Source organism: Cynoglossus semilaevis, chromosome 1 (genome assembly GCF_000523025.1).
Source record: "Cynoglossus semilaevis isolate Cse_v1.0 chromosome 1, Cse_v1.0, whole genome shotgun sequence".
NCBI lineage: Eukaryota > Metazoa > Chordata > Actinopteri > Pleuronectiformes > Cynoglossidae > Cynoglossus > Cynoglossus semilaevis.
Window position 1 is genome coordinate 21,812,236 of NC_024307.1, and position 18,109 is coordinate 21,830,344.

The 18,109-nt window shown below is 38.9% G+C and overlaps 1 protein-coding gene across 3 annotated transcripts in view; it reads left to right on the plus strand.

Annotated features, from left to right (window-relative positions):
* mllt3 (MLLT3 super elongation complex subunit) overlaps positions 1 to 18,109 on the plus strand; it is a 60,609-nt gene that overhangs the window by 37,332 nt on the left and 5,168 nt on the right. For 2 of the 3 annotated variants that reach the window (XM_025054241.1, XM_008318980.3), the window contains exons 7-11: positions 5,652 to 6,215; positions 12,917 to 12,986; positions 15,146 to 15,284; positions 16,285 to 16,381; positions 17,213 to 17,281. In XM_025054241.1, coding sequence (XP_024910009.1) covers positions 5,652 to 6,215; positions 12,917 to 12,986; positions 15,146 to 15,284; positions 16,285 to 16,381; positions 17,213 to 17,281 — 939 coding nt within the window. Of the gene's footprint in view, positions 1 to 5,651; positions 6,216 to 12,916; positions 12,987 to 13,504; positions 13,850 to 15,145; positions 15,285 to 16,284; positions 16,382 to 17,212; positions 17,282 to 18,109 lie in introns of those variants that run through there. The other variant, XM_025054246.1, reaches the window with a different exon arrangement.

Consider the following 18,109-nt stretch of genomic DNA (forward strand, 5'->3'; position numbering starts at 1 on the left):
GTGCGGTGCAGTGTGATTTGGGTGGAGACTGCTGCCCCCGTGACTCGGTAACGGATAAGCGGATGAAAATGGATGGATGGATGAATGGATATAAATATATACCATATATAAATACGTAACACGTTTTTAATCTATATATATTATATATAGGCATAATATATATATTATATATATGTTTGTGTGCGCATAAATATATGTATGTGTATATATATAGACATTATTAATAATATATGTGTATATAAATATATATATGTACGTGTATGTGCTCAGGTATCTATATATGCACACATGTATATGTCTATATATACATACATGTATACAGTATATGTGTAATTACATATATCTTTTTAATATATATATCTTTATCGGTTTTAATGTATGTAAGACAAGCTGAGTAAAGGTGTGACTCTTTTTTTTTTTTTTTGAGAGTACAAAATTACCATCCCATCATCTGCACGTAATGCAGTAAAAAAAAAGGCATAGATAAATTATCCATCCATCCATCCATCCATCCATCCATTTTCATCCGCGGGGACAGCAGTCTCTATGACCACCACCCAAATCACACTGCACCGTACCAACCCCCCTGAACCTTCCTGCAGGTGGTCAGTCCACTGGAAGGTACCAACCACCACAACTGGGATTCGAACCTGTCCAGGAGGTGAACCCTGGGGTTCTACACCAATGACAGAGACATTGCCTCCGGGACAAAGCGCCACTAGATAAATGATTTGTTTCTTATATTAGTCAGAGGTCCCTGTAGTTATCTTATCCAGCTATTGGTCATCAACTTCTAATGTTTCCTTTGGTTTTAAATGTTGTGTTTTCAGGCAACTCCAGTCCTGCTTCCTTTTCTCTGCATCAGTGTTAAAATAGTCAAAACAAATCAATATATTTTTACAATATATTTGGAGGACACTATTGTAGTTTCTAGACAGAGTTACTGGTGGAGACGGAGGAAATAAATCCTCCAGCGTCCACTATATTTTGCTGTGTTTAACTGTAGCTGACATTTATTTCTAAGCACAAGTTAAAAGACATGGTGTAAATCATGAAAATCTCTCCTGTTGTAAAAGCAGTGAGGGAGTGTAGAATAAGCCAGTAAGAAGCTAAAGAGCAGGCTGAAATGATGTGCCAATAACTTCATGTCAGATCTCCATCATTATTTCTCATTGACATTAAATTACCTGTGTGGGTGAAGTGGCACGTTGTTTCCATTATGTGGTATTTTTAGTCCTTTTAAACGGTGTCATTTAAGCGGCGGGTCAGGAGAGGCCCATTTCACATGGAAACGGTTTTCAGTCTACTCTTTGTGAGTGTGTGTGTGTGTGTGTGTGTGTGATGAATGACTCGCAGAGCAGCAGGTCATACACACACACACACACACAGAGTTTGTGTCAGCTCCCACACTCCTGCCCTCACTGACTGTTAGTAATGAATACATTTTGATATTTCTTGCAGTGATTTGTAACTTTTTTCTTACGCTTACCATTTTTGAAGATAGAATTTTTTTTTGCAAAGATCTACCTTTTTTATAGCCTAAGATCTTCCTGCAAAAAAAGACAAATCCTCACTGACCACAAATAAATTTAGCATTCATTTCACTTGCGTCCCTCCTTTCTAGATACCGGAACAATGAACTACATTATCCTTTTCAATGATCTCATTTTTATTCAGCTTTTCAAGAAATGTGGTTAAATGTTTACTTTCTCATGTTTGTAATATCTGTTAACTTTTTTAAAAAAAACGTTCTCTTTAGTTCAACTGTTTTTTTTCTACAAGTCGTACTACAATGACTTGTTTGACACCATCACTTTGTTTCAAGGGCCACATACAGCCTGATTAGATGTCGGATATTAGATTAGATTAGATTAGATTAGTGGGCCGGACCAGTGCAATTGTAGCATAATTACCTGTAAATAACAATAAGTCCACGTTTTTCCCCTTTGTTTTCATGCAAATTACTTAAAATATATTAGAAAATATATAATGAAACTAACATATATAATGTCACTACATTGTACACAACATGTAGTGGTTGTGCATTTTTTCCACTTTCAACAGTCATCAAGCGGGCCGCAATGAACCCATGAGCGGGCCGGTTTTTGGTCTGCGCGCCGCATGTTTGACACCCCGTCAAAGTTTTTTTTTGGTACGGCGACAATACAACGCGATACGACTACAGTAGCCTCCGGATACGGAACATTTACACGGATCCGGCACGAACAAAATCTGCATTTAAACGAAGCCGCTAGCAAACAGCTAGCAAAAGAAGCATTTGAAATTGAAGTTCAGAAAGCCGGAAGGGACCCACAAAGAATACATAAAAGGCTTGCTAACCGTAACCAAATGCGAAAAGGAAGCACAAAAATGCGAAAATTGCTAACTGTAGCACGCGAAATAGCTGAATTAGCTTCTCTAGCACGGTCAAAAGGAGCATGTTTTTTTTTTGTTTGTTTTTTTTACCATTGTTGTTAATCTGTGGTGCCGAGCAGGGATACTGGGCTGCTGCGCTTTTTTTTTTTTTACATCCGAGATCCAGAGTCATATCGTCACTGTGTGAATGGGGTGTAAAATGTGCGTTTTTGATTCAATCAAACACACCTATTTTTTTTATAGAAAGTCCTTCCCAAAACGACAAGATCCCCCGGTAGAGATCACTTGCGAAAACCGCTAGCGCCGAGGTGCTAAAAGCTTTGCCAAAAAGTGTCGTTTAAGTTATTCCTTCAGCGGTGTTGGCTGCACAGGGCTCTGTGCGTCAGCCCCAGAGTTTTATGTCGGCCTGACGAGGAAGGAAAGTGACTTTACTGCAGTGAGGGAGCACGCTGAAGGTTGGCGAGAGCTGGCAGCTTTACGTCCCGAGGTCCAGGGGTCACCGGCAGATAGGCCAAATGAAAGGTTTTAGTGGTGGTTGGGCCCAGTTGTAACACACCCTGTCGTCTAGACTGCTTTAATGGGTTTACTGCATTGATGAAATATTGACAAGGGGCCGGGAGGTGAGACCCGGGGACAAATGGCCCCCCCATCTTTAGAATGGATGCGTTTCCTCCTTTTCTCCACAGTGCCCTCAGCTCCACTTTTTAAGGGCACTTTTTTTTTTTTTTTTGCACGTGTGGCTGTTGAAAAGGTCTCTCCACCTCACTGAACAACGTTGCTCAAAAGAAGTCCCGAGTTTGCTCTTTAAGCCTTTGGAAGGAGACTAAGTAAACCCTTTGGTGTTTCTGTAAAGAAAGGACCCCCTTTCACGGACCATAATGCCACACTGCAGGGTGGCATGCATGTTTTCTCTTGTGTAAAAGGCAGAGGATTAATCTTCCCTTGACCTGGCCGTCTGGTTTTTGCATACTTTGGTGCTTCTTTTTTTAAAAAAATTGTACGCGCAGTTCCTAGCAACACAGACTGCATTCGGACCAAAAACTAAAGTCAAATTAAAGTAACAGTCAGAGTCTAATCCTGAGTCATTTCTCACTGTCTAATTAAAGCCTTATGTTGGTCCACCGACCTAACGTGGGATATCTCTCTTCTTTGCAACATGTATGTATAGGTTTTTTTTTTTTTTTGCCATAGCTTAGAACAGAGTTTCTTAACCCTGTGACCTCAGAGGCCCAACTTTTCCTTTACAAAGCAACCCAGGGCCCATGCGAATATTATCACGGTATCGGTTTCACTAATTGACCCTACTCTCGGTTTTGATTTGTATTGAGTAACTAAATTAAAATGGACTTACAGACTTACAAGTGAAAAATTTGGCTTTCAAACCACAGACAGAGTTTCTAGTCAGTGACATGACTTGTTAGAAGTTTCTTTTGTTCACTCGAGTTTGTTAAACATCTAACTCATTATCGCCCCAAGTGGTGGGACGCTGTGATGTCTCTGTATGTTGCTAGAGTAACAGTGATATTCCTATTCTCTTAAATTGATAGACAATGTGTCCCTCACGACCAGGAGGTGGAAAACTAAGATTTTTTTTGGGGACCCTTAAAATGGTTTGTGTCACGACCCAAACCTGAGCTGCGGCCCTGTGGTTTAGAATCACTGGCTTTTCTGTAAAAAATTTTCTCCGACGGATATATCTGGCTTTTCTTGTTGGTTTTACAGACGGCTGATAAGAAATGCTGTCCTTATTTGCCCGATAATGTGTAAATAATTAAAAGGTTTTACGGTGAACAGTCTTTTTACAATGCTTGTTGATTCTTGCATCTACATGAATATGAGGCTAAGGCAAGAGCCTGGTGGTTTAAACCGTAGATACTCTTAGGGAAGTCCATTTTTTTTTAAATTTTACTTAAGCAAAGCCATATCTTGAAAGAGTGATAAAAACAAGTGTGATCCCTGGTGACAACACTTTGGTCTTCTGCATAGAGTTTTCATGTTAGGTCAGTTGGACACTCTAAATCAGGCGTCACCGATCTTTTTAAAACTGAGAGTTACTTCAAGGGCACTTAGTGATACGAAGAGCTACTAGTTTCTTACAGACTTCCTGAACAATGGAATAATGATGAATAATGAAGTTCTAGGACATACAATAGTAGGCACTCTTCTTACCATCGTCATTGCATCCATTTGAATATCATCGCTAGTGGAACTGATTCAAAAAAGTACAGTACTTTGACCCTCTTGTTGACTAGTTTTATTTTTAGAACATACCCAGCGGGCACCTTAGGCAGTTCACGGGGGCTACCAGGTGCCCCTGGGCACCACGTTGGTGACCCCTGCTTTAAATTGACCACAAGTAAAAATGTGAATGGTTGTTTGAACTGACTAGAACACTAGAGCATATGTGTATAACTCAAGGCCCGGGGGCCAAATACGGTCCACCAAGCCGTTTTGTGTAGCTCGCAGGAGTTTTTATAATCAACCACATAATAATCAATTGCAGAAACATGCATCAGTCTGTTATGGAGTAGTTACGTCTATACCAGTGGTCCCTAACCTTTTTTGTTCCAAGGACTGGTCAGCCGGTACCACCTGTTACTACAGACCACTAATAAGGTGCTGAGCATTGAAGGATCGTTAAATTTTCAAAATAAATCATCTTTTAGACTCTGTTCTGTTTGTATGTATTAGAGTCTGAATGACATATTATTTTAAAATATTGCCAGATTATCTTTAAATAAAGGAAGTAAATGGATATGACTGGATTTTCTTTTTAATGAAATAAATTAGTAAAAATTAAGCACATTTTTTCACTGTGTCCCACTGCGGCCCGGTACCAAATGACCGCCGGACTGGTACTGGTCCGTGGACCAGAAATTGAGGACCCCCGATCTATACAGTCTTCCATTTACAACCGGCCCTTCAAAGGGAACTGTATTGATGATGTGGCCACCGGTGAAAATTAGTTTTACATCCCTGGTCTAGGGTCTACAATGATGGTTTGCTTTGGCATAAGATCTCACCGCGAAATACAAAGATAAAGACTAATGAATAATAAAACAAAAGCAGGTAATTGAGAAGTTTTGTCCAATTGTAAGGCCCTGAAATCAGAAAAAGTTATCACTGTCTTAGGAAGGTGTAAAAATAATGCCGTTGAGGTGTTTCTTAAGAGCTGGTTTTTTTTTTGTTAATTCTTTGTTTTTAGTGCGTAAGGTGTCATTTGTGTTATCAAATGTTTCTAAACAATTTGTGCTTTTCTTTATTTCTGCATCTAGGATGGCTCCAAAGGAAGTGGAAATATCCCTCTCACCACTGCCACAACCACCAGCACCAACAGCAGCAGCTTCTCCAAACTCTACAAACCTTCAAAGGACCACAAGGAAAAGCCTCCAAAAGACTTGAAAGAGCCAAAAAGTGCCTTCAGAGACTCTGGCTGGGAATCCAGCAAAGCTCCCAAAGAACCTTCCAGAAAACCCAAAGAGAACCAGCCCCTTAGAGATCCTAAGATGGGCTTCAAAGAACCCAAGTCCTTGACCAAGGAGCATCGGACTGAAGGTATCAACCATGGGATTAACAAGCGTCTGTCGGCGCCCGACACTGATGACCATATGGCCAAAAAACGTAAAAAGGGATTTGTGGATTCGTCAGGGAAGCACGTGTCGGGTTCAGATCCTCTTCATTCGGATAGGAAACTATTAAAGGATAGAACGCAATTGAGAACAGCTAAATCACGGACCGACAGGGACGAGACTCGCAAAAAGGCGTCAACACTTCCTCCATTCCAGGAACTGGTGGACCCCAATGACTCCGATGTGGAGGACCAGTTCGCGAAGTCGGATGTAAGTATTGCAAATAATAAAATTCAGAGATGTTTTTGATGGGTGGCGCTCTGGCCCAGAGGCAGTGTCTCTGTCATTGGTGTGGAACCCCAGGGCTCACCTCCTGGGCAAGTTCGAATCCCTGTTAGGGTGGTTGGTACCTTCCAGTAGACTCACCACCTGCAGGAAGGTTCGGGGGGGTTGGTACCGTGCAGTGTGATTTGGGTGGCGACTGCTGCCCCCATGACCCGGTAACGGATAAGAGGATGGAAATGGGTCGATGTTTTTGATGGCAAATCAAAACAAGTAATTGAATAATGAGAGGTCCGGGGGGTGACTAAGGTTTTTTGGGGCCTTTGGGTTTGTCGGAGAGAGGGCGGTAAAACCTTAATGGTCTTAGATTTGTTGGTGGTCAGTCTGTCCTTGTTGCAGAAGAGCTGTAAAGTCAGATGACCTACAGGGAGAGAATGATTTTTAATGGCGCTCTGGTGGACTGCATGGGGCCTGGGCCAGGGAAACTCTATGACGGGGTGGGAACCAATAAACCTAGTGGGAGTCCTCTTGCTTTAGTCTGGGTGGTCAACGGGGGAAATTGACCCAACGGGCATATTCAAAACCTGTGTTATCCTATTGACAGATATTTGGACATCGATGTATGTTCAGATTAAATCAAATGAGATTAAATCAAATGGTGAAATGCGTCTTCGTCCCGGGGCCTGACTTGCCCAGGTTCAGTACAAAAGGAGACAGTAGTAAAGTAGGCGCTCTGCATGAATAGCCTGACATTCATCTGGGTTGCCTGGTCCGCAAACATTTGGTGGAGACCCCTCCCCATTAAAAAGGCCTGTTTTAAAGCCAAACAGCAGAGGAAAGATTTATGGTTTTACAACACCTGAGGAGAAAGGGAGACACATTAGTGAATAGCGCCAAGTTCCCCTTTAATCCTTTTAGCGACGGAGCGTAGAACAAGGGTGAGCTTCTGTCAAAGAAAGGTCTGGATCCCCGTGTTTGAAGCACTTTTCTTTTATGCAACAATGTTTTTGTTTTTTCTTTCTTTCATCTCATCATCACACACTTTGCTGGCCTAAGCAGCGGGAAAAATGTTTTGCTTTTGTCCGATTTGAACTAAAATGCCTACTAAGTGGTTTTTTTCCCCCATTCGTAGACTGGGGGTGGGGTCACTTGTAAAGGGGATGTGAGGTGACAAATGCCAGGTGTTTGATTTTCCCCAGGCTCGCTACCCCGGTGGCCGTGCGCCGGGTCCACAGAGCGCCACTCTCACGTGACCACTCCTTTGATGTTGGTGTTTGTCAGCGAGGGCTGCGGCGAGAAAAAAAAAAGGAGGAAATGTGGGATAGGTGATGACATAAAGAGAAAGCGGGTGGCAGTGTTTGAAAAAGAATCTTGTTTTTAACGCGGCGGATATGGGTGAAGACGGAGTGATTTGTCGCTTGCAACAAAAATGTTTCAAGCATAGATTCAATGTCAGACATGTTTCTGGGAAAGTGTCTCATTTAATAGCAACACTATCCCGTAATTTTCCGAATGTTATTTTTTTTAAATGAATGTTCAAATGAACATATAGCAACACTATCCCGTAATTTTCCGATTTTTTTTTAAATGAACGTTCAAATGAACACTTGTATGAGTAACAAAAAAGGAACATAAACATTCAAGCAAGTTTCAACAAAAAACCAATTTAGAGTCTGGGTGAGCCAAATTTTACAGAAATAAATTAATTTCTAAATTTAAAAAATAAAATGTAATTGGTGACATCACCTGTGAAATTGTGTTATTACGGTTGTACTAATTCATCTTTTAGGTGTCGGGGTTTGTGTTTTTGTTGTCTCTCATAAACTACGTCACAAGACGCACACACCCCAGCCCCTCACCCCCCAAAAAAAGTCCATAATTTTTATTTATGCTGGGCCTTGTTGACTTGTTGATTCAGGTTGAACTAATTGGATAAAGTCCTTCAGTGCGATACAGCTGAAGGAGTTGCTGTGGTAACTGCACCAGAAGTCTGAAAGGTAATCCTGGAAGTCTCCTTCCAATTAAAATACTCGAACTACGGAATTAGAGAGTCAAATCAAATACTGCCAGTCAGCTCATTCTCGTCTGACAGCATTTGATCCTGGGCTGAGGGAATGGTGCCGAAGGTTAAGAAGCGAAGCCCGCTGGCCAGGCCAGTAAACTACAACTCCACTGTTTATTGTCCTGGAAGAGGGCTGCTTTGGTGGCTCTGAGCAAAACAGGACAAAGGCCCTAAAAAGGAGTGGCGCTAAGATTTATGGCCTTCTGCAAGAGCTGTCCCATAAACCAACAGACCAGCTGGGTGTTGTTTGTTGGCAGGAGGTGACAACCATTGAAGTCACTCTCTGCCTTTTATCCTCACTTCTTCCTTTCTCCCCGTAGATTGCATGCATTTTGTCACTTCTTCCTCAATTTGTGTTCTAGTGTGCACTTTTGTGGTTTTTTTTTTTTTTTTTACTTAATCGAAATACTTTCAATCACAAATCAATTTAGACAACACACGATGTACCTCTGAACTATCAAAAAAAAAATTTAATTTTGTATTATAGATTAGTTAAAGAGATAGCAAGTTTGGTTGTCGTTTATCTTTCTTGATATGATATCAAAAGAGTTACAGTGGGTACGGAAAGTATTTGCTAAAATCAAAAAAAGTTCATTTTATTTCTCATTAATGTACACTCGGCACCCCATCTTGACAGAAAAAAAATAGAAATGTAGAAATTTTTGCAGTTTTTTAAAAAAAAAGAAAAACTGAAATATCATTTTAGCAAATGGCTGCAATGAAACAAAGAGTGACAAATTTAAAGGGCTCTGAATACTTTCCGTACCCACTGTATAAGACAACCAAACATGGTTTACAATTGGCTAAAAAATGACTCAAATCTAGCCTAAAATTGTTTTTTTTAAAAAGCAAAATTTAAAAAAAAAAAATTGCCAATTTTACCCTTCTTATGTATTTATCATACATATACATCAGCATTTTTATGAGGAAAAACAGACTAATCTAAATACAAACGTCCACCCAATGACTCTCAACTAAAAAGAAAAAAAAAACAAAAAAAGTGTCATTTTTTAATTATAGTAGAATTTTGTGCAAATGCATGATGACGCTCACACCTGTACCCCTCCGTGACTTCTTGTCAGAGCTTCAGCAAAGTGTTAATATTTATAACTAATTAATATGATAATCAGATAAAAATAAAAAAAACTGTCATAAAAAAGTTGTCAAAAAAAATCACTTCTTTTTTGGTTTAATAAATGCATTTTCTCAGATCAGCAGACAAAGCAATGTATATTCATTTAAAAAGTAATTGAGCTTATGGTAACACAAGCGAAAATCAGAATAGGAGTTGATCACCAAAAACGGTAGCGAAAAGAAGTAAAGTAATATTTCTGTTTATTTTATTTATTTTATTTTATGTTATATAAAGTTATATGCTGACGATGTATCAAATCCATTGGGTTAAATCAGAATAGGAGTTGATCACCAAAAGCGGTTGTAAAAGAAGAACTAAAGTAATATTTTTGTTTATATTATTTATTTTATTTTGTTATATAAAGTTATATGCTGACGATATATCAAATCCATTGGCTGATCCATTGGGTTGTTATTGTTAAAAAGTCATTGTCATTCGATGGCACAACTTGTACTCAATTTGCAATGATTTTGAGATGAGTATGTGGACAAATGGACCATTGACATTGAGGAAAAGGACAGGACAAGACACCAGTGACAACATAGAACCCTAATGTAATCAGAATTCAGAAAATCTCTGTAGTTCTACACCAGTGTTTCCCAAACTTAGGACCCATATTTTAAAAGTCACAAATCTCCGCGACCCGTGTCACTAGACATTATTCGTTAATCACAAAATAAATGTGTACTTGAGTCAAATGCGATTGCGTGTGCGTACTGTCCAGAAACAGACCAATTTTCTTTTCCATGGAGTCCGACAGTCGTAGGCTACATATCGCACCTGAAAAGCATTCTGGGCATGAGCCGACGATTCACTGACCTACCTTGCGCGTAGTAATGTGTATGAATCAAAATCCGAAAATCTTCATTGAATACAATGTTATATATGCAATCGCCACCGCGTCGGCCTACTCTCCATTCCACCATCGGTCTTGTCTTTTGCAACGTTGTTGCAAGTTTTGATTGGATTAGAACGTTGTTCTAGTGCTTCTTGTTACATTGTGTTTAATCGGTTCTCGAACGCAGTCGAGGTTAGTGGCAGATTTTTTTTTTGGCGCTTTTGTCTAGCGTGCAGAAAGACAGGACAGAATGCTGACATTAAATACATAGTCTATAATTAATTATACACTATTGGCAGCTATTTTGAGGTTGGATACAGATAGCTGCTGCGATGACTGTGAACTCCTGGGAATCATGATGCGAGACGACCCCCCAAAAAAATTCTTGCGACCCACCTGAGGGTCGCGACCCAGTGTTTCAGAAACAATGGTCTACACGAGCTCTTGATGAAAGTCAAGATTTAATTTTTGGAGCACTCTTAATTTTTAGAAAGTCAAGATTTAATTTTTGGAGCACCCCATATTTTTGGAGCTTCCCAAAATTAAGGGTGTCTGCCCCCCCAAGGCTCACGGAGCTATTGCAGGAGGACAAAGTAAGGAAAATGTTTTTCAATTTCAATGGTTTATTAATTTGAACTACAATTTGGTAACTACAGTGGTTCATAATTTTAATTCAAATTGCGAATGTGTTGATGCGGTTGGGCCTCGGTTGTTTTGACAAAATGTCAGCCAACCACCCAGCGATAATGCAATGCAATCAAAAGACTATTATTAACCAATTAAATACAGACGATGGACTTAAGAAAGGTTTTAGCGTTATGAAATTCCATTTCCTGCAGCACGGTCGATTGGGTTCACGTTGCGTGCGTTGTTGTTTATCCGGGTCCTTGATGAGTTTCATCTGTTGGAAATCTTTCGCCGAGCTCGTGCGTTGTCAGGTTTTCAAACAACTTTATTGTCACTGCGTGAACATAAACAAACATTATTTGATAAAAGAGTGGACAGAAAAAAAAAAAAAAAACATGTCAAGTTACAAAACAATGCGACCTTTTGAGGACATGGAGCATTCGCGTATGCCACTGTCTTCAGTTTGATCATAATCATTTGATCTTAATGTTCTGGTTTGTATTCATGTATTCTCTTCACTCTGTGCCATTTCCCCTGCAGGTCACATCTGCACTTGGTTTATTTTGTTTCCAACATGTCACGGCCTAAAATACATTTTCTTGGCATTTAGTTGCTTCGTCAGTAGCCTGCGATTCCACACTCGGTCTCCGCAGCCTCTACAGTCCAGGGCATTTCTCGTGTTCTCGTAAATGTCCACTACGCTTTTGGCCACGGGGGCACGGGGTCAAGTTTTCTCAAGTGGAGGAACAGGGAGCTGAATTAATTGTGATTAACTCTGATGGTTGCTTCAGATGTGTCTCCAGATAAAATAAACTCGATGAACTGGAGGTCTGTGCTTAAGAGGAACAACTCGATAAGATGTTTTTTTTTTTTTTTTTTACAAGGTTCTGCTGCTCTGTTTGAACAATAGTTGGAAGGCCGAGGCCGAGAGCGACATAGATGCAATCAGAGGAAGTCTCGTATTAGAGGAACAGATTTTCTTTTGATGCCAGAAAGTGAGTGAAACACTCACTAGCATATGTTGGAAGGGCGGTTCTGGTGTTTTTAGCTGCGGTATATTTATATCCCAGACTTAAGGCCAACACTCTTCTGTATATTTTAATCAACAGAAAATAGATTTTTTTTTTGTCCTGCTTGTTAGGGATTTACCGATGTGATGTTTTCAGATACACTTTGTACGTCGACCGATCGTAGATAAACCCTGTATTTCACTATCTGGAAAAGACTCAAGTTATCAGGACTGACTTAATCATTGATTTGCTAAATTTGTAAAGTAAAATGTAGCTAATTAACATGTAGGGAGAAATTCACATACTCGTTATGTATTGTCACTTGGAACATGTATTGAATTGGAATTCAATTACATTTGAATTGAGGTTATTTTTTTTAACTTGGAACAGCATTTAAGATAAACAGGAATCGGACTTTCTCGGGAAAATATCTTCCCGGTGGCAAACCTTACCTGAGCTCAAAGTGTTACAACAGGCAGCTGAAATTTTTTTCAAACATAAAATTTGACTAAATAGATCGGTACTTTTGGATCCCCACCATTATACGATACCCAAGCTAACTATTAAGCCAACGTCGGGACAGATATCGGATATAAATATCAGTGTCAGTGCATGCTTAGTTGTAAAGTGTGGTCCCCAATGTTTCTTTTTCAAATGAAATTATTTGTGATTATTATTATGATTATTCTGATTTATTAATTGAAACAGATGGTTTCAATAGTATCTGTTTAACTGAATCTAATGTTTTCTGCTCTCAAAAACAGATATTACATTATCGTCACAGAAGCTTTAAACATTTGGACATTAGCATTAAAAAGAGAGGGAAAAAAATATTTCCGTCAAATTCAAAGAGTCAAATGCTGTATCTGAACGATGTCAAAATCAGCCTACACTAAATTACATTTAAATTCCACATGTAATTTGATGTTTGACTGGACTTTTGACTGATTGTTCTGAAGTTCTATTTGTTTTTAACAGTGTTTTTTTCTTCTTCTTCTTCTTCTTCTTCTTTAACAGTCTGAACAGCCCAGTCCAGCCAGCTCTAGCTCCAGTTCCGGCTTTGCTCCCACTCATCATAAACGCCAAGGTAAATATGTGCTACTAACTAGGAATGGCTTGATCCAGCAGTCCGATATCAGAATCGAACATCGGTAAAAAAAAAAAACAGCTATAGCTCGTCCGATCCAATACGTAACCCCAAATTCTCAACGTAACTTTTTAACGCAACAAAAAACGGAGACGCTATCGCCTTAGCAACATCAGCCCAGCATGGTATCTGTATCAGCAGATACTCAAAGTTGCAGTATCAGTACAGTACAGAGAAAAAAAAAAGAAAAAAAAAAGTTGTATCGAGCCATCCCTAGTACTAACCTCCAGCAGATTTTGTGTTTTAATGTGTATTTTTGTAAAAGAAACTATTCTGTACAATTGTCCAATAAACACTACAGATTCTGACCAATCCCGTAGCATGTCATGCAGGGGGGGAGGGAGGGGAGCAGTATAACTTGGGAAACGAAATAGACCAAAAACTGGGAACGTATCCAAGTGTGTTGGCTTCTCTCCTATCAAGCTGACCTCTACTTCCTTTTTCTGTCTTGGATTCAGTGGTGGATTTTATTATAAGGAAAAGGGTGGCTCTCCCTGCCCACACACACACAGGTAACTGCAGCACGAGATCACATGTGCATGGAGAACATTTCCACCTGTGCTCGTCTTTTGACATTTGCACGACCATTCATGCAGCCCCTCATCGCCGTCGAGCAAAATCCTTGATGTTTCCAGGGCTCCGGAGCGATGTTTGTCTTACCGAATCCATCGCTGAGCGACACCGTCGCGTTATTGTAATGTGTTTTTAATTATTGTGAACACTCGGTGCTTATCGCTTTATTATATAAAGTCACATCGGTGCCAAGTGTAACAAGCCAGTTCAGTTTTTTTCCCATCAGGATAGAAATAAAATCTTAGGAATTAGGACGTCTTAGCGACTCAATTATTTAAGAGTTGTCTGAGACGGAGTGACTCACGAAAATGGAACAAGTGAAAGCAGCTCGCACTGCTCTTCTACAAGAAATAAAACAAACATGTTTCAGAAAATATGACCCATTTAATTTAACTGGGTTCTTGGTTCTTGGCCTTAAAAAGGTTTGTTTACTTGGAATGAAAACATTTTGTATAAAATGAAGAAGCACCATGTCCGAGACACAGCAGGAAAATTAAATGTTCCATTTTACCGTAATATCTGGACTATAAGTCGCTACTTTTTTTACACTCTTTGAACCCTGTGAATTAAACAATAATGCAGCTAACTTGGGTTTTTTTTGGGGGGGTGGGGCTAACGAAATTCATAACGCTAGCGATCAATGACTTTTCTGGTAGGCTACTGTGTGTTATATTAGTAACATACGTCTGTCTGTGATTGGCTGTGTGCGTATATGTGCGTGAGGCAGGGGAGAGAGCGGTAGCTAAAGTCGAGAGCAGTTTGAGCCTTGTCATGTGACCAACTTCCCTGTTTCTGTTTACCTCTGCTGTGGACAAGCACAAAGTGAAGGGAGTTAGCCCCAGAGCTAATGTTAGCTTCAGACCTGGAGCAGATCACTAAGTCTCCCCTGTGTATTCCAACTACAGTCGGGGCGCTAAAGCAAACGCGCTAAAGAAAGAGCTAACGTGTAACATGCAGCTGTGTTACAGGCACTGGTTGGAAAGAAGCATCTATTTAATTAAAAATTAAAAAATATATATTTCTGTGTAAATATCCCATGTTACAACATGGACACCTGCGGCCTATATATGTACAATTATTTTTTTCTTTTCAAATTTAGTCGGTGCAGCTTATGTTCAGGTGCGCTCAACAGTCTGGAAATTACGGAAATTTTTAAAAAAAATTATTTCTGAATAATATTGTGTGCATTCAGATCTAGTCAATCCCTGGTTCCTGTGAGATTTATGTGAAATGTGATGTTTCTGTTGGTTTGATGCATATTATGGAGGCAGAACATGAGCTACAGCACTGCTACAAATACATGGCTTTGTCCAAGGTCTGTGATTGGTCTTTCATTTGAGGGAATGTGGAGTCACATACAGTGTGTAGTAAAAACCAAACAACACCCCTCATTTCTCACCATCACTCCTCCGCGCAATATGATCCTCTGAAAAGTGCATGAGTTTCATTGTTTTCTTTGTTTAGCTGGGAATACCAATAAAGATTCACCGTTTTTTTTTGGTTTTTTTTGTTTTTTTTTTACACAGTCCTGGGCCCCCTGCAGTCGGTGATGCAGGACCTGCACTCTGATGACAACGATGAGGATTCTGAGGAGGACGATGACAACGACATGGACTCTGACATGGAGCGGCTGGCGCACACGCACATCACACACCACCAGCGCAGGTGAGACGGTCATCTCGGTACATGGTGTAGACGAGGACAGCAAACTCATTTACTTTTAACAAAGGAATCTGGCAAATTTTTACAGCGAAAAATTTTTTTTTTTTTCTGATAAAACATCATATCGTATCGTATTGTAGTCATCTATCGTTGTCTCTTTCCAATTGTTTACCAACGTTACATCACGTTCTATTCTTATTCTTACTGACAGTCTCGGATTTTAATGACTATACTTTGTAAACTATGTAAAGTCGCCCCCTAGTGGCTACATCATACTTCCGTCTGGCTTGATACAGTAAATGATTTTAGCTCATAATTCTCCAAATGTTGTGAATCTGAAGATTTGCTGTTGAACGTCAGAGAGAAACCCCGTGTGGTGGATAATGTAACACACCTCAAACTCGAGGCCAGGGGACCAAATCTGGTCCGTCGAGACATTTTGAAATTGCCCGCGAAGGCTTCAAAGGCAAACATTGCTTAACATTAAAGGTCTAGGCTGCTTTAAAGATTTTTTTTTTTAACCTCAAGTCTGAAAATCAACCAGTATTCTGCAATTTTTAAAAAACAGAATCGATGCAGAGTGAGACAGCTGTTAAATAAGTTAAGAATAATAATGTTTAATACTGCATTTTTTATTTTATTTTTACGTTTTTAATTTGTTGATAGTTTTACTTGAAACTTTTGACTTTTATTTGTAGAATTCAGAAGTTCTTAACATACACAACGATATAGTTATTGATAACGATATAATATAGTATTAGTAGTATGTAGTGTATATATATGTATATATATAGAATATGTAGGTATATGTATATAGATGTATATATATGTATGTGATAATATAGTAGAGATTCAGTCTATTATCAATACATTACATAACTTTTTGGAGCTACAGCACATATTTTACATTTCACAAAATATTGGTGACATTCTGAAATTATTACATATTTACATTTTAAGTTGCAGCCTTTTTTTTTTGGTAATCCTGCTTTTACCTGTTCAGGGTCAGTTTAAGTGACGGCAGTGAGAGTGACAGCTCCTCACCTTCACCTCGCCACCGCAACGACGCTCCACCCTTGTTAAAGACTACTAATAACCAGGTAAATATCTCTGAAGTTATTGTTCTCTTTGGCTACATTTTGATTTATTCGCAACCATCATCATAAAAAAAAAACACCCCAAAATAAATTAAAAGTTTTACATCCCCGCAAATCGAAATACTATTGAGAATCTGATAACATAACACTGTATGAGTTGCTGCCACCTAGTGACTGGAGGATTGTTATCATTCAAGCATTACAGCAGTGGTACACTTATGTCCAGAGTGACATATTCCATTGGAAGCCCCTCACGCTTATATAAATATAATCCGCACACCCCTCTCTTATATCAAATATATTTATCTATATATTGTGTTCAGCAGCAGAGTTGTTGAAAATAATAAACTGAGAAACTCACTTTCAAAAGGAAATACCATATATGGCATTGGTTTGGAAAATTGGAAAATAAGCCTTGGCTTTATCGGCGTAAAAATGATGGTGTGTCTAGACGAGACTTTTTGTAAAAAGCCTTTTGGGGTCAAAATAGTCGATTCGTTATTTATTCTTTTTGAATATGGGTAAAAAATATTTATAATGCCTACAAATAGAAGTTAGTATGTCAGTAGTGAATTTTCTTATGCTGTTGCTCTGCCCTGGCCAGCTATTTAGCTAGCATGTGTCGTCTGGCTAAACAAAACAAAACAATACAACATAAATCTCCCTGCTTTTTTCTAATGAGCTAAAATGCTAGTAAAAATATATAGGGTCAAGGGCTGGTAGGGTTAGTAGGGTGAGTACATCCGGGCCATGTCCTAGTACCAGCTGTAAACTACGTCAACTGCTTATGAATCATTCACACATTAATGCTGTTAACTCTGTTTACTCTGTCAGATCCTGGAGGTGAAGAGTCCGACGAAGCAAAGCAAACAGGACAAGAACAAAAACTTAGAATGTGATAAGGTACAAAGGGACTTCTTCTGATTTTTTTATCATACAGAAACACATAGTGATTGTGTGTGCACCAGTTTCAATGACCAGTCAGCCAGTACCGACCGCTACTGTGGACCGGTTGATGAATTATCATTAAGGATCATTCCATTTTCAAAATATTTGCAGTCTCAATGACCTTATTTTGAATTATTGCCAGATTATCTTTAAATGAAGAAAGTACACAGTGAGTGGATTCTCTTTGAATTAAATCAATTAGTAAAAAATAAAATACATTTTTTTTACACTGTGTCCCACTGCGGCCTTGTCCAGAATGACATACAGATCAGCAGCAGTCCCCGGACTGGGGTTTGAGGATCTCTGATCTAAATGACGAGACCTTAGGAGAATTGTTGTTAAAGTGAATTAAACTTTTGTTGGTGTGCTGTTATCAAAGAATATATGACAAATATTGTGTTGTCCTCATTTCAGCTTGATTTATGTACAGTATGTATTCATGTATTTACATGCATATGTATGTACGTATATACTATATGTATATATGTATGTATATATTTATAAACATATATGTATATGAGTAGGCCTGGGTGTATGTATGTAAGTATATATGTGTATAAATATATATATATATGTATATATGTGTTTATATTTATGAACATATATGTGTAGGTATGGGTGTATGTATGTATGTAGGTCTGTATATATATATATATATATATTTATGTATATATTTATAATATATGTATATATGTGTAGGTATGTATATAAATGTATGTATGGGTGTATGTGTCCTGTGTACATACAGTGTATGTATATATATATATATATATATATATATAT